Source organism: Pocillopora verrucosa, chromosome 2 (genome assembly GCF_036669915.1).
Source record: "Pocillopora verrucosa isolate sample1 chromosome 2, ASM3666991v2, whole genome shotgun sequence".
Lineage (NCBI taxonomy): Eukaryota > Metazoa > Cnidaria > Anthozoa > Scleractinia > Pocilloporidae > Pocillopora > Pocillopora verrucosa.
In genome coordinates, this window is record NC_089313.1 from 17599003 (window position 1) to 17615028 (window position 16026).

The following is a 16026-nucleotide window of genomic DNA, read 5'->3' on the forward strand; positions in this document are numbered from 1 at the left end:
TGTGTTCCCCTTGGATGACCTTCTGGTTGTACGTCCATCTTGAGATCGAACAACCTGTTACCTCAAAAATAAGACATTGCACAAAGTCACGATAATTCAGAGAAGGGAGTCTGTTCCAATCGTGCAGAACGGAATTATTTTACATCAGAGTGCATCAAGATCTCGTTTAAATGTCAGAGTTCTCGATGAAACCTGTTTCGCACAGCGAAAACAAAGATGAGGTCGTAGGACACTTTCCTCCAGGACCGTTGGATAGTTATCGAGAGCACGCTTCCTTCGACTGGTTTCAGATGAAAGTGTTTTTAGATGGGGGAGAAGATGTAGTCAGATTCCAGCACAATATGTGGAAAACTATGGAGAAAGACCCGTTATTTGACCGTGTCAACGATTGGAAATTGAGTATGGACGAACGCAGGCGTGTAACAATGAAACGATGTAAGAGAATTGCGGAGTACAATTTTTTGACAGAAGATGATATTATGGCAGCACCACTCTTGGTTCAGGCATTTAGTGACGCCTTAGGAATATACGACTGGAGTTTATCAACAAAATTCAATTTAAACACTACGGTAAGACGTGCTTTCTGAAAGTACATGTCCTGCACAAACATTTTCTTAAAGGGTATATATATTACATAAGAGTTCTTCCCCCACAAACTTCACAACATTTGCTTTAGTTAAGAATGTCAACCGCATCTCCCTGTAAGTAAAGTAGCATATTACATCTTTCCACCTCCCTACAAAGAATTTCAATGTAATGAAACAACGTTTATTTTCTCAATGCAGATGTTTGCTCGTCAAGTTAGAACATCAAGCACACACGAACACATCCAAGAGCTTGCAGATAAAGCTATGAGGTTTGAAGTATGTAAAAAAATCTTTCTAAACATTTTGAATTAAATAACTGTAAGTCAGAGAAGGTTGGCATGACATAGGATGTTATTGCTCTCACATTTTTTTCATAATGTTATGCTGGTTATATCTGATTCTTGAGTTGGTCTTTAAAATGGCCTATGTTACTTCAGAATAACAATAACAATAATTGATGCAGTCATAATAGTGGAGCTTGCAGAGTGTAGCCCCATAATTATACAAAACAGTAGTAGCCCATCAAGCCAAAAAAATTTGGACGTACGATTGTACGACCATACAAGGTGCTACTTTTAACATGCATGGTCAACTGTACTGCAGGCGCACCAATGCCACGGCTTTGTTCAGTAGTCCAGTGGTCAGTGTACTGGGCTCCAAGTCGGACGACTGAGGTTCTAGTCCTGGCTGGGGCAAGGCGTTGTGCCCTTGAGATGTGTGAGAAAAAAAAGTGCGAGTTCCGCTTTTAGGCTTGGCTAAATCTATATATTATACATGGGTGCATAATTAACAAATTGATTTCATTTTGCTGTTTGTCTGTTCAGTAGTAGCTTACAGACAACATCAAAATGTGGTAAGAACAAAAAAAGTGCTACACGAGATGCAGCAAAGCGGAGTCTATTTGTTTCATTTGATAAGCTTTTTTTTTAGTGGTGACATCATCTTTGCATCTATCCTCCCATAGGTGATAAGTAAGAACTGATCAAAATATGTGTATTATTCAGCTTATCCTGTGGTATACATTGGTTAATACAGTGATAGTAACTGACTTTGTTTACATTCCTCCTGTGTTCACAGGTCTTCGGTTGTTTTGCTCTGACTGAGTTAACACATGGAAGCAATACTAAGGGTGTTCAAACCACAGCTACTTACAATCCATCATCACAGGTTAGCCTTCTCAGTAAACAAATATTATTCCCAAACATAGTAGCAGGAGGTAAATGCCCTCAATACTGCACCATTTGTGCTTCCTTAGGTTGAGAAAATGTACACTCTCCCTCCAAAGAAGAATCCATTTCACAAATTTGTCTCTAGTTACACTGTGACAAACCGATATCTGTGTGGATTGAGTTTGTTGTTTACTTTGCTTCGGTCCTTTCTAAAGAATTTTCTCTGCATTCACCAGTTTTCCTGACTCTGCAAAAACCAATACTCTAAAGTCCAACTTGACCAACAAAAAGTAGATGATGATGCTAAATATTGTGGAGTATTTTATAATTATCAAGGCTCCAAGCTCAACCCTTTACAAAGTCACCATTTGGTGACCTAAAAATATTAATGGTCATCAGAGATAAAATTTCAGTCACCTGTGAAAGACTTAAAAGTGACTAGCATCTAATCCTTTCTCACAATATCACCCCCAAATCACACATTAAGAGCATGAGAATAAAGGAAATGACCATCAACTTCAGAAGCTTAAGCTAAAGAACAAAACAGTGCAGAGAATATGCATGCAGATGTTGGGGTCAAAAGAGTTAAAAGGAGATTTTGTGCAGTTAGTAGTAATGTGATATTTTACGCAAATGTTTACCTTAGATTTCAACTGTATGCCACAAACATCAAATTATAAAAAGTTGGAGCTCACAACATGACAGCCAAACACAATTTTGCAAAATTGGTGACTCTTGTGACAAATTTAGTCCCTCAAATGTTTTTCCTCCCTCTGGCAACCACAACAGTTGCAGCTTGGAGAACTTCTTTTTTAATATTTTCATATTAACTTAATGTGGTGCCATTCTTCTTTTTCCACATGTAGGAGTTTGTGATCCATACACCCAACTTTGGAGCTACAAAGTGTTGGGTGGGCAACTTGGGTAGAACTGCAACCCATGCCATAGTCTATGCACAGCTTTACACCCCTGATGGAGTCTGCCACGGACTCCACTCATTTGTCATTCAAGTACGAAACACCACAGATCTCTTACCCATGCCTGGGGTGACTGTAGGAGATCTTGGAGAGAAACTGGGTCAAAATGGACTAGATAATGGGTAAGTTAACCCTTAACTTTCACAAGTGATTAACATGTAACTTATCTCCCTATTATCCATACAATATCCAGCAAACAGTCATGACATTTTTCAAACTTATTTGGTAGAAAGTGTTATCTTGATCTAGTGCAAGATTCTTTAAATAATTAACGAAGAATTGTGTAGCAGCTCAAGGAAAGAAATAAAGGAAAGAAATAATAATCAGATCTTGGGAGTTAAAGGGTTGACAAGATCAGACCTCCATGACCTCTATGATGGTCATGCCAAAGTTGATAATTGCAGGCTGGTAACCTGCACCATCAGGGCATGCCTTCTTGTTCAAGAGGAGAGGGTCGGCATCATTGATGGCATTTTGAAAGGGTAGGCCAAATCAAGTGTCTTATGAAGGAAGAGGTAGGGAGGGGGGGGCTAGATCAGGTACAAGACCAAAAATACCCAGGAGTTGGAATCTCTGTTCATTACTTGAATCGACCAATGTCAGAATAACTGATGTTAACATGCTTGTTTGATTTTAGGTTTGTGTCTTTTAACCATGTTCGTATTCCACGGGAACACTTGCTGAACAGAACAGCTGATGTGACACCTGCAGGGAAGTATGTTACACCATTTAAAGACCCAAACAAAAGATTTGGTGCTGCACTGGGTGCTTTGTCTGGTGGGCGAGTTGGGATAACAAGTATGGCAGTGATCAACTTGCGGCTGTGTATGTCTATTGCTATTAGGTAGAAGTATGCAGTTATCTGTCAAGTAATACTTAGATCAACTATAGATGTTAAAAAAATCAAAGGTCTGAGCATCATTTTAAAAGATATAATATGATGATGTTGAGTTGTTCTTACTGGGCATCTCCAGCCAGTACTTACTCAGAATGTTGCAAATTAATTTAGCCTGAAATATGATCTACATGAAGCTCATTTTTCAGGGTTGGGGAAGGCCCTTAAATAATTATGCCTGTACTTGTGGTATGTGATACAAAACCAAGGCAGATGTAGTGATTTACAGTTTGGTGAAACTTGTATCCTTCCAATTCTACCCCAGGTACTCTGCTGTTAACACCTCCCCATTTAAATGTGTACTTCACCATTTTAATGTGTACTTGAAATTTTAGGTATCTTAGTTCCTGAATGAACCAATCAGATCTCAAATACATTTTTAATTAGTTCTTTGGGATATAAGTTACTGTGTCCACCAATCAGATTTGGTTTGTAATGTGAAACTTACTCTTCAGCAACTTAGTTCCTCAACAAACCAATGACATGGAAGAATATAGGTCAGGTCATTTCTAAATTAAGGTTTGCCTGTTTTATTTCTGTCAACAACAAATAAAACAGACAACAATAGATGGGGCATTTCTGCTTTAAGAGCAGTAATGTTTCACCATAAATTGGATGCTATCTGTACTAAATTATTCTTCTTCGAGGTTGTATTATTTTTATTAGCGCTAGACGCGTAGAAGCTTTTTGTAAAGTTTTGTCACTGTTGTAATTTTGCGGTTAAAAAAATCAGTTACATTCAGTGTATTTCACCTTAGAAATATATCGAATACTCTGTGGTTAACACAGCAATGGAAACGCAACCGATTGCTTACAATTCCACAGAAATCGTTGACAGAAATCGTTGACAGAAATTGCCACCACGGTTTTGCCGCGCTCTTTATCAGCGCCCGAATACTAAGAAAGCGATCAAATGACCATTATCCTTTGTAAAGACTGTGAATTCATTTCCGGTGAACGTGCAAATAATCGTGTCCGCGTGATAAAAAAGAAAAAAATATCGCAACCTTTTTATGCTCGTAAACGTTCTTAAAAGCAAGAAGATTTGACAAGCTTTCCTGTCAAGAATGTGATAATGACATTACAGTAATCGTGACACCGTAACACTTATTAGAAGGCAAGCAAGGACTTGACCTGTAGACGCACGAGAAACTTATCATCTTACTTTTCCGCCCTGTTTTGCTACAGGCAACGACTGCGTTACAATTTTGGATTTTTGCACTGAATGTATGCTAAGTTGAAGCAAATCATGCTACCGAATTTAACCCAACTAATTACTACTGTATTTACGAGGAGAATTAATCAAATCTGTTTAACAAATTCCACATACAAATGCTATCATAATAAAAATTATCTTATGTGTTATAACAATCCAATGAAAGTAACTTACCGGACTTGAACGTCTTTTAAATCGTGAAATTTGCCATTCTCTATTCAGTTTCCATGCTGAGAAATTCAACTTTTCCAAATTCTTAGAAGAAATTACATTGTTACGAATGTAGTTTTCGCTTCCATCTCGCATACGATGTCTCACCTCTGAATTTACTCATTTCGCGCCATAATGTAATTTTGGCGGGGAATAGACAAATAAATGCTGTTTGTCTCTGTGTTGTGTAAAAGTTCATTCCCAACAGATCAAGCCTTGTTTTGAAATACTTAGAACGCATTCAACGTTCAAGCAAGCGATCTAATGAAATTGATTTGACAGAAGAGAACATGGCTCGTTAGCCGACGCACTAGAGTACGATCTTGGAGGAGTTATCGATCGAACGCGATTTATTTCACGGGAATTCCTATTGTGACCACAGCTGTATTGTTTTCCTAAACCGCTAGCTGATTGGCCAAACCAGTAGCTAATTTCGTGGCTACGCGAGCCACAAACTACCACGAAGAATATTGATCAGCCAAACACCATGAAGTTTATTTCAACATAGTATTACACGAGCCTAGTACAGCACCTTTTGTCATGCAACAGGATATCCGTAGTTAATCGAGCCCACCGTGCCTTCTTGAGTTTTTAATTTTAGATTAGTGCAAATGAAAGCGTATTCCTTTCTTGAGTAGTAAGCTTTTTAAAAACTTCTAGGAAAATGAGACCTATTAAATCGAGAACTCGTTGTAGTATAATTCAAGTTGTTGCTAATGTTTAGCTGGCAACTTTCTGTTGATTCGCATTTCGTTCATCCTTGAAAATGTCATCTACTTCTTAGCGCCTAAATAACACAACACTCAGTTGTCCTCTTTCGCAATGCTTTTCATACCTTTCGTGTCTGCATGTAGTCGCTGATACAATGCGTACTAGGCTCAGCGAAATGTCAACATTTTCAAGATATCTTAACAACCGTCTAAAGAATCCTTGTTACTGTTTATGTTATCAGTATGAAACTTTGCTTCCGAGTCGCTGATCGTCTTCGAACAGCTTGAAGCTTACAGCGTGTGAGTCGGTGACTCGTTATATTATAACTTATGTCACATTATACTCGATCGTCCTCTTTCGAATATGTGGTCGATAAAATAGGTTGCATTAAGTTGACTGAAAAGCCATCTTCTTCAACACGTCTGAACAAACTTCAAAGGACTCAGTTTAATTCTTTGTTTTATCAGTACAAGATGTTGCCTTTTGGGTTGATGACCGTCTTCAAACAGCTCGAAGCGTGCCGAGTTTGAGTTAGTTAAAAATTATACATCGATAATATCATATTGTTCTCAATTGCCCTCGAAGTTTACTCAGGCGGAGTTAGTGAAGTGTGACCATGACAGTCATATAACAGTTAGTTGTCCACTTTCGCAACGCATTTTCTGTGGTCACGAAAAAAATCTGCTCAGCAAAATTTCAACATTTTCAAGATATCTTTACAACTGTCTAAAGAATCCTTTTTAATCTTCATTTTGATAGTGTGCCTCTTTGCTTCTGAGTAGAGGATTGCCTTCAAACAGCTCAAAGCTTACAGTGTTTTGAGTTAGTGAATCATTACATCTTTAGTAATGTCACATTACAATCCGGTTGTCGTCTTTCGGGTCTGTGGTCAATAAAATGGTTTGCATTTAGCTGATCGAAATGATTCAGTCTATTTCTATATTTCACAAGTCGGCAATGTTGCCTCCAGGTTAATAATCGTCTTCAAACAGCTCGAAGCGTGCAGGGTTTGAGTCAGATGATAATTATACATCGATAATGTCATGCTGTTCTCATTTGTCCTCTTTTTTGCAATGCTTTGCGAATCTGTGGTCGATACAACAATTTCCATTAAGGTTATCGAAACGCAACATACTTTAAGATCTCTTAACAAACGTCGAATGATTCAGTTTGATTCTTCATTTCAACAATGGGCAATGTTGCCTCTTATTGCCGGTCCTCTCAAGGAGCTCGAAGCCGTTACATGGCTTGAGTTAATAAATCACAACATCCTCGCTAATTTCATATTACACTCAGTTGTCCTCTTTCTCAACGCTTTACGAAGCTTTGTCGATTAAATAATTGGCATTTAGTTCATCAAAATATAACGCACGTCACAAACGTCTTAAGTATCATCTAACTCTTCCGTTGGTATACACTTTTCCAACTGAGTTACGGGTCGCTCTTTAGGAGTTCGAACCATCTTCCTTCATTTTACTGGATTTTTGTTGTCAGAAAGAGACTTTGGACCGAGCTTGCCTGCCCCATTTTTACGGTCCGAAGGGTTTTTGTCTAGTTTTGTGTTCATTTGTTTTTGTGTGTGTGTGTGGGGATGTGTTTGATTGTTTGCTTTTTCAAATAAAACGAGCAAGTTCTTTAAGAAACTGTGGTGCTGGGGTGGGGTAGGGGGGGGGGGGGGGGTTTAATAAGAAAGTTTGATTTTATCAACTGAGTTGATAATGTAACTACTTGGTTACCGTTTCTAAGACTATTTTCTAAAGCTGACGTCTCGAGGTGAAGCCGTTCGTCAGTCTTCATGGTCGTCCAAGGATTTTTTCCCACCCCAGTTATATCAGCAAAAAATATTTTGACGGGGTATTTAAGCAAAATGGGCAAAGGCTTCCCATGCGAGCGTATTACCATTTCGCCAAAGCGTATCTCTAGTGTGAGGTACGTAACAAGGGTAATTTATTTTGCTGCCGTTCGTTTCGAATGCGTAAGCCGCACAACAAGGAGTCATTTTTGGAGATATGGAAATTTCCCCATACGGATGGGTTGTTTCTCTTTTAAGATGACGTCTTAAAGTTTGCGAAACAACTCTTTCTTTAGTTCGTTGCCGTTTTTGGCAAAAGACAGATACCAGTTGTTTGAGGGAGATTACGCCGTTCCTCATGATTTATGCGCACCTTTATGGTCGATGACGTGTATTCTCATTATTAAAGTACTGAAGCCTCCCACTGACGCTTATGGTACAGACTGTAAAGTCAGTTAATTCACTACCAGGTGATCATTCGAGTTTTTCGAAGGTGCGTAAGCCTATTTGAATATCCATTTAGTTGTACCGATTTACCTTTCTGTAAGATCATGTCTAATTAAGAAATTTTACGTTCCATTTTTGGCATCTACAGGTACTGCAACACCATCTGAAAATATGCCACGCCATCAAGTCCCACAGTTCTGGCCTTTGGTAGATGTTGTCGGGGTGTAATGTACATTCGGCCCTAACATCTTCAATTGCAACTTCTGCAATAAGGGTCTAAAAGTGAAGAGTCCGTGAGGCCTACGCGATATCATGATGGGTTAGGTTTAAAGTGATAAGGTTAGGGTTAGGGTGATAAGCTTAGGGATAGGGTTAGGGTGATATGGTTAGGATTAGGATCATAATTCCATCATGTTTGCTTTTGTTGTTTTGTGAAATGTGTGCGATGTTGTAAGATCCACTTCTAGTTTCATTATTTTTAGTATAGCAATTTTAACGAACCCAATCTATCGCGTAGGTGACTTATCTGATCCCCGTAGAAAACGGCGGCTCGGAATGTAGAACGTAGGCCTACGGGCCTTTCGGCTGGCTGTGCCACTGGCCATGAAGGGAATCAAATACAGCTGATTCTTGTTCTTTGAAAGAAATTAGTATCTTAATCATGTCGGGCCAAAGACAGTTTTGTCTATACCATGATGTCATACCCCAACTGATTAACATACTAATTTCTTTACTTTCTTTATCCACCCCTTGAGACTTGCTATATATTTGGCTCACTCTACAATATGCTTTTGTGCGGCTTACGCATTCGAAACGAACGGCAGCAAAATGAATTACCCTGGTTAAGTACCTCACACTAAAGATACACTTTGGCGAAATGGTGATTCGCTCGCTTGGGAAACTTTTACCCATTTTGCTTAAATACCCCGTCAAAATATTTTTTTTCGGACATAACTGGGGTGGAAAAAAATCCTTGGACGACCATGAAGACTGACGAACGGCTTCACCTCGAGACGTCAGCTTTAGAAAATAGTCTTAGAAACGGTAACCAAGTAGTTACATTATCAACTCAGTTGATAAAATCAAACTTTCTTATTAAACCCCCCCCCCTACCCCACCCCAGCACCACAGTTTCTTAAAGAACTTGCTCGTTTTATTTGAAAAAGCAAACAATCAAACACATCCCCACACACACACACAAAAACAAATGAACACAAAACTAGACAAAAACCCTTCGGACCGTAAAAATGGGGCAGGCAAGCTCGGTCCAAAGTCTCTTTCTGACAACAAAAATCCAGTAAAATGAAGGAAGATGGTTCGAACTCCTAAAGAGCGACCCGTAACTCAGTTGGAAAAGTGTATACCAACGGAAGAGTTAGATGATACTTAAGACGTTTGTGACGTGCGTTATATTTTGATGAACTAAATGCCAATTATTTAATCGACAAAGCTTCGTAAAGCGTTGAGAAAGAGGACAACTGAGTGTAATATGAAATTAGCGAGGATGTTGTGATTTATTAACTCAAGCCATGTAACGGCTTCGAGCTCCTTGAGAGGACCGGCAATAAGAGGCAACATTGCCCATTGTTGAAATGAAGAATCAAACTGAATCATTCGACGTTTGTTAAGAGATCTTAAAGTATGTTGCGTTTCGATAACCTTAATGGAAATTGTTGTATCGACCACAGATTCGCAAAGCATTGCAAAAAAGAGGACAAATGAGAACAGCATGACATTATCGATGTATAATTATCATCTGACTCAAACCCTGCACGCTTCGAGCTGTTTGAAGACGATTATTAACCTGGAGGCAACATTGCCGACTTGTGAAATATAGAAATAGACTGAATCATTTCGATCAGCTAAATGCAAACCATTTTATTGACCACAGACCCGAAAGACGACAACCGGATTGTAATGTGACATTACTAAAGATGTAATGATTCACTAACTCAAACACTGTAAGCTTTGAGCTGTTTGAAGGCAATCCTCTACTCAGAAGCAAAGAGGCACACTATCAAAATGAAGATTAAAAAGGATTCTTTAGACAGTTGTAAAGATATCTTGAAAATGTTGAAATTTTGCTGAGCAGATTTTTTTCGTGACCACAGAAAATGCGTTGCGAAAGTGGACAACTAACTGTTATATGACTGTCATGGTCACACTTCACTAACTCCGCCTGAGTAAACTTCGAGGGCAATTGAGAACAATATGATATTATCGATGTATAATTTTTAACTAACTCAAACTCGGCACGCTTCGAGCTGTTTGAAGACGGTCATCAACCCAAAAGGCAACATCTTGTACTGATAAAACAAAGAATTAAACTGAGTCCTTTGAAGTTTGTTCAGACGTGTTGAAGAAGATGGCTTTTCAGTCAACTTAATGCAACCTATTTTATCGACCACATATTCGAAAGAGGACGATCGAGTATAATGTGACATAAGTTATAATATAACGAGTCACCGACTCACACGCTGTAAGCTTCAAGCTGTTCGAAGACGATCAGCGACTCGGAAGCAAAGTTTCATACTGATAACATAAACAGTAACAAGGATTCTTTAGACGGTTGTTAAGATATCTTGAAAATGTTGACATTTCGATGAGTCTAGTACGCATTGTATCAGCGACTACATGCAGACACGAAAGGTATGAAAAGCATTGCGAAAGAGGACAACTGAGTGTTGTATTATTTAGGCGCTAAGAAGTAGATGACATTTTCAAGGATGAACGAAATGCGAATCAACAGAAAGTTGCCAGCTAAACATTAGCAACAACTTGAATTATACTACAACGAGTTCTCGATTTAATAGGTCTCATTTTCCTAGAAGTTTTTAAAAAGCTTACTACTCAAGAAAGGAATACGCTTTCATTTGCACTAATCTAAAATTAAAAACTCAAGAAGGCACGGTGGGCTCGATTAACTACGGATATCCTGTTGCATGACAAAAGGTGCTGTACTAGGCTCGTGTAATACTATGTTGAAATAAACTTCATGGTGTTTGGCTGATCAATATTCTTCGTGGTAGTTTGTGGCTCGCGTAGCCACGAAATTAGCTACTGGTTTGGCCAATCAGCTAGCGGTTTAGGAAAACAATACAGCTGTGGTCACAATAGGAATTCCCGTGAAATAAATCGCGTTCGATCGATAACTCCTCCAAGATCGTACTCTAGTGCGTCGGCTAACGAGCCATGTTCTCTTCTGTCAAATCAATTTCATTAGATCGCTTGCTTGAACGTTGAATGCGTTCTAAGTATTTCAAAACAAGGCTTGATCTGTTGGGAATGAACTTTTACACAACACAGAGACAAACAGCATTTATTTGTCTATTCCCCGCCAAAATTACATTATGGCGCGAAATGAGTAAATTCAGAGGTGAGACATCGTATGCGAGATGGAAGCGAAAACTACATTCGTAACAATGTAATTTCTTCTAAGAATTTGGAAAAGTTGAATTTCTCAGCATGGAAACTGAATGGAGAATGGCAAATTTCGCGATTTAAAAGACGTTCAAGTCCGGTAAGTTACTTTCATTGGATTGTTATAACACATAAGATAATTTTTATTATGATAGCATTTGTATGTGGAATTTGTTAAACAGATTTGATTAATTCTCCTCGTAAATACAGTAGTAATTAGTTGGGTTAAATTCAGTAGCATGATTTGCTTCAACTTAGCATACATTCAGTGCAAAAATCCAAAATTGTAACGCAATCGTTGCCTGTAGCAAAATAGGGCGGAAAAGTAAGATGATAAGTTTCTCGTGCGTCTACAGGTCAAGTCCTTGCTTGCCTTCTAATAAGTGTTACGGTGTCACGATTACTGTAATGTCATTATCACATTCTTGACAGGAAAGCTTGTCAAATCTTCTTGCTTTTAAGAACGTTTACGAGCATAAAAAGGTTGCGATATTTTTTTCTTTTTTATCACGCGGACACGATTATTTGCACGTTCACCGGAAATGAATTCACAGTCTTTACAAAGGATAATGGTCATTTGATCGCTTTCTTAGTATTCGGGCGCTGATAAAGAGCGCGGCAAAACCGTGGTGGCAATTTCTGTCAACGATTTCTGTCAACGATTTCTGTGGAATTGTAAGCAATCGGTTGCGTTTCCATTGCTGTGTTAACCACAGAGTATTCGATATATTTCTAAGGTGAAATACACTGAATGTAACTGATTTTTTTAACCGCAAAATTACAACAGTGACAAAACTTTACAAAAAGCTTCTACGCGTCTAGCGCTAATAAAAATAATACAACCTCGAAGAAGAATAATTTAGTACAGATAGCATCCAATTTATGATGAAACATTACTGCTCTTAAAGCAGAAATGCCCCATCTATTGTTGTCTGTTTTATTTGTTGTTGACAGAAATAAAACAGGCAAACCTTAATTTAGAAATGACCTGACCTATATTCTTCCATGTCATTGGTTTGTTGAGGAACTAAGTTGCTGAAGAGTAAGTTTCACATTACAAACCAAATCTGATTGGTGGACACAGTAACTTATATCCCAAAGAACTAATTAAAAATGTATTTGAGATCTGATTGGTTCATTCAGGAACTAAGATACCCAAAATTTCAAGTACACATTAAAATGGTGAAGTACACATTTAAATGGGGAGGTGTTTGTTAGAAAACAGTTTGGCCCACCTGGAAAGGATGAAATTCCTGTGTTAGAATATCAAATGCAGGTTAGCAAAGGACTATTAGAGTATTTTCTGTCAGAAGATCACTTACTAAAAGTTTAGGTACTGTCTGATAGCTGACTAAACTTTGTGCAAAAATTTACAAAGTTCAGTTTTATGATTATGCAGAATGCAATTTGTAAAAAACGGTTTGCAGACTAGCAATGCAATCATGCTGTTCAGAAATTATAGCATACCTGATACCCTTAATCTACTCCATTTTTCATCATTCCCCCCCTCCCCCTTCACTCCTCAACCCAGGCTACAATTTTTGGTATTACTGGTAGTTACATTTCATAAAACACAAAAACCCTCTTCCGCTAAATGAAGTCTAACTTTTACTTCTTCCCAGCAATGGAGACTGATTCCCAAGTTAGCAGCAACATATGCTTTAGCTTATTTTGCAAGGACCTTCTTTATGAATTTTGTTGAGCTACAAGTTGGTATGATGATGGGAGAATCAGGTGAAACACAAGTAAGTTAATATGAATTAAATTAGCTAATAAACACCAAATGATTTGAAAAGAGAGGCCAAAAAAAATTCATCAACAGTCTTAAAAGTAAATTAATTCCTTATCAAAGCCAAAATTGCAACTACTACAATCCTTTCTTGACATGTCCTTTGACAAACTCACAATCCACAGAACTGTACATGAAAATACCTAAGAGAGTAAGTTTCAAAAGAAACTGTGGTGCTGCATTGGAGTTAATTTCATTGATTTTATCAACTGAGTTGATGATGCAAATTGGCCGCCATATTGAGTTTCTTAAGTAGAGGTTTTTAATATTAGCCTGCTGCCTTAAAATTATGTGGTTTAATCTTTTGCAACCCGAAACATAATTTTAATTCTCAATATTAATTTCTGAGGGAAAATTTGCTAATAATGTTGTATAAAACTTAAATTACAATTTCTTTGAGCATATCACATGAAATGGTTGGAATAGGTTTGGGTAAATACTCCACAGAATTGTGAATAACATTCTCTTAGCTTATCACCCAATATAATTTTGACATATATGTTTCAGGCTGCTTTAGGACGTGAGATCCATGCCTTGTCATCTGCTAGCAAACCTCTGGCCAGTTGGATTGCACAAAGTACTATTCAGGAATGTCGTGAGGCCTGTGGTGGCCATGGTTACCTTGCAAGTGAGTTATCTAAGTGACATGATTTCCATCTAAATATGATCTCCAAGGCTGTCACTAAGTTTTGAAGCTGCTGTTGCATTGGGCATACTTTCCCTGGTGGTGTAATATGTACCCAAATGTTACATGACAGCGTTAACATCTCCACCTGTAACATTCTGTTAGCTAAGTGGTAATGGATGTTACAGGTTAAGGCCCTCACTCACAGCCCTAATATCAAGCTGACTCCCTAACACACACAAACAGTAGGGCCAGTGGTTAGAGCGATGAACTTGTAATTCGTTGGTCTCAGGGTTCAAGCCCTTTACCCCACTTACCTTACTGGATTTGTTCTCTGTTACCTAAGTTCAACTTTCTGGCTGCACCTTGCATGTGGCCAACTGGTCTGCCTCCGGCCAGTAGGGATTTTTAAACTCTACGTAGTCTATATAATTTGTACGTTGTTGATATACAATTTGTTCGTATTGGCCCTAAATAGCCCCATTGGGGGAGTGGTCAATTAAATGTTATAATTACCATAATTATAGGGAAGGCATCTCTGATAAGGTTAGGCTTTGTCCATAACTCTAGGTTGTACAAGCTGGACAATTTTAAATGCTATGAAATCTTGGATAGTTTGAGTCATTCATGCACAGAGAGGTTTGACTAGCCGTGTCTTTACAATTCTAAAAACAAGAATGACATTGCTATACTCCTGAGAGAAAAGTTTGCCATTTGGTGCACTACTTGTGAATTAGTTGTTTTTGCATATCAGTTATTTTCTTTCAGTCAACAGGTTAGGTGAATTAAGAAATGATAATGACCCCAACTGCACTTATGAAGGAGATAATAACATGCTTCTGTGGCAGACAAGTAGTTATCTCTTATCCCAGCTGGATGCTAAACAGAAAGGTAAACTGCAGTGAAATTTTCTTGAGTTATATCTCAACCTTTGAACTCCTATGAGTGACCAAGAAAGAATTGTGTAAGAATGTGATAAGGATGTAAAACTGAAAAAGATTAAATTTGGAACACAGGTGAAACAAAACCTCACAATACACATTGCTTTTATCCACAGGTTCCCATATTTCCAGTCCCCTTCACACAGCTGACTTCATAAATGACATTGAACAAATTATGACACATAAATTCCATGCAAGCACTGAGCAAGAATGTAGAAACCCTGATTGTAAGTAATGGTCTTAGTAATATTAGATTCTGTTATGCTTGGATTTTGGGGGAGAGAGGTTAATGACATGTAGTGTAGAATAACCCCTTTGGTAGATTGAGTGACTTAATAATATTCTTAACCTTTTCACTGCTAAGAGTGATTAGAGCATCTAATTTCTCCCTTACAACATCACTCCTGAATCACACATTAAGGTCACGAGAATAAAGGAAATGATCACCAACTAAAGAAGCTGTTGATCATTAAACAAATTCTCTTGTTCAGCACCTTGGGTAATGTATATAGAACAGTATGGAGAATATTGATCACATTATTCAAATGATTTATTCCTGATTAGTTCTTGTTGGAGCATACCAATGGCTTGTTTGTTACCTACTAAAAGAGAGTGCCCAGAAGTTTAAGCAAGAGCTTACAAGTGGAAAGGTACCTCATTTGATGATTATGTTTGATTCTGCTGTTCCATTCTCAAGGTCTTTTTCTTTTGTTCTGCTTGTATGCTTGCTTTTTTCCAGCAAGGATAAGACTCCAACTTATTCATTTGCAATAATTTTCAATTAAGCCTTATAAGCTCGTCAGAAACATGAAGTTAACAATCTCTTTGTCTTTGTTTCATCAAAGGACTCCTTTGCAGCTAAGAATGACAGCCAAGTATTTTACTGTAGGTCATTGGCACTTGCTTTCATTGAGGTAAGGTTTGTCTTCTGTCACATTTTACTATTTGTTAAACTTTTACACCCAAACATCATTATATATATTCTCCATACTGTTCTCTATACATTTCCTAAGGTGCTGACACAGAGAATTTCTTCAAAAATCAAAAGCTCTATTAGTTGGTGATCATTTCCTTTATTCTCATGACTTTGATGTGTGATTCAAGGGTGATATTGTAAGGAGAAATTAGACACCAGTCACTCTTAGAGGTTTAAGGGTTAAGTAACTTATTATTCATTGTCAGCTTATACAATTTTAAAAGTTTTTAAATTGGGGGGTGGGAATCTCAAGCAGTTGAGTTCTTATATT

At 38.0% G+C, this 16026-nt stretch overlaps 1 protein-coding gene across 1 annotated transcript in view; it reads left to right on the forward strand.

Annotated features, from left to right (window-relative positions):
- Positions 1–16026, forward strand: part of LOC131792836 (peroxisomal acyl-coenzyme A oxidase 3) — a 19840-nt gene continuing 3814 nt past the window's right edge. Inside the window, exons 1-13 of the mRNA XM_066162120.1 lie at positions 1–569; positions 786–863; positions 1665–1754; positions 2623–2855; positions 3371–3577; positions 3894–3902; positions 12637–12700; positions 13047–13169; positions 13721–13841; positions 14607–14729; positions 14896–15006; positions 15344–15429; positions 15625–15693. Of these exons, the coding sequence (XP_066018217.1) occupies positions 171–569; positions 786–863; positions 1665–1754; positions 2623–2855; positions 3371–3577; positions 3894–3902; positions 12637–12700; positions 13047–13169; positions 13721–13841; positions 14607–14729; positions 14896–15006; positions 15344–15429; positions 15625–15693 (1713 nt within the window). The 5' untranslated portion in view covers positions 1–170. The remainder of the gene's footprint in view (positions 570–785; positions 864–1664; positions 1755–2622; positions 2856–3370; positions 3578–3893; positions 3903–12636; positions 12701–13046; positions 13170–13720; positions 13842–14606; positions 14730–14895; positions 15007–15343; positions 15430–15624; positions 15694–16026) is intronic.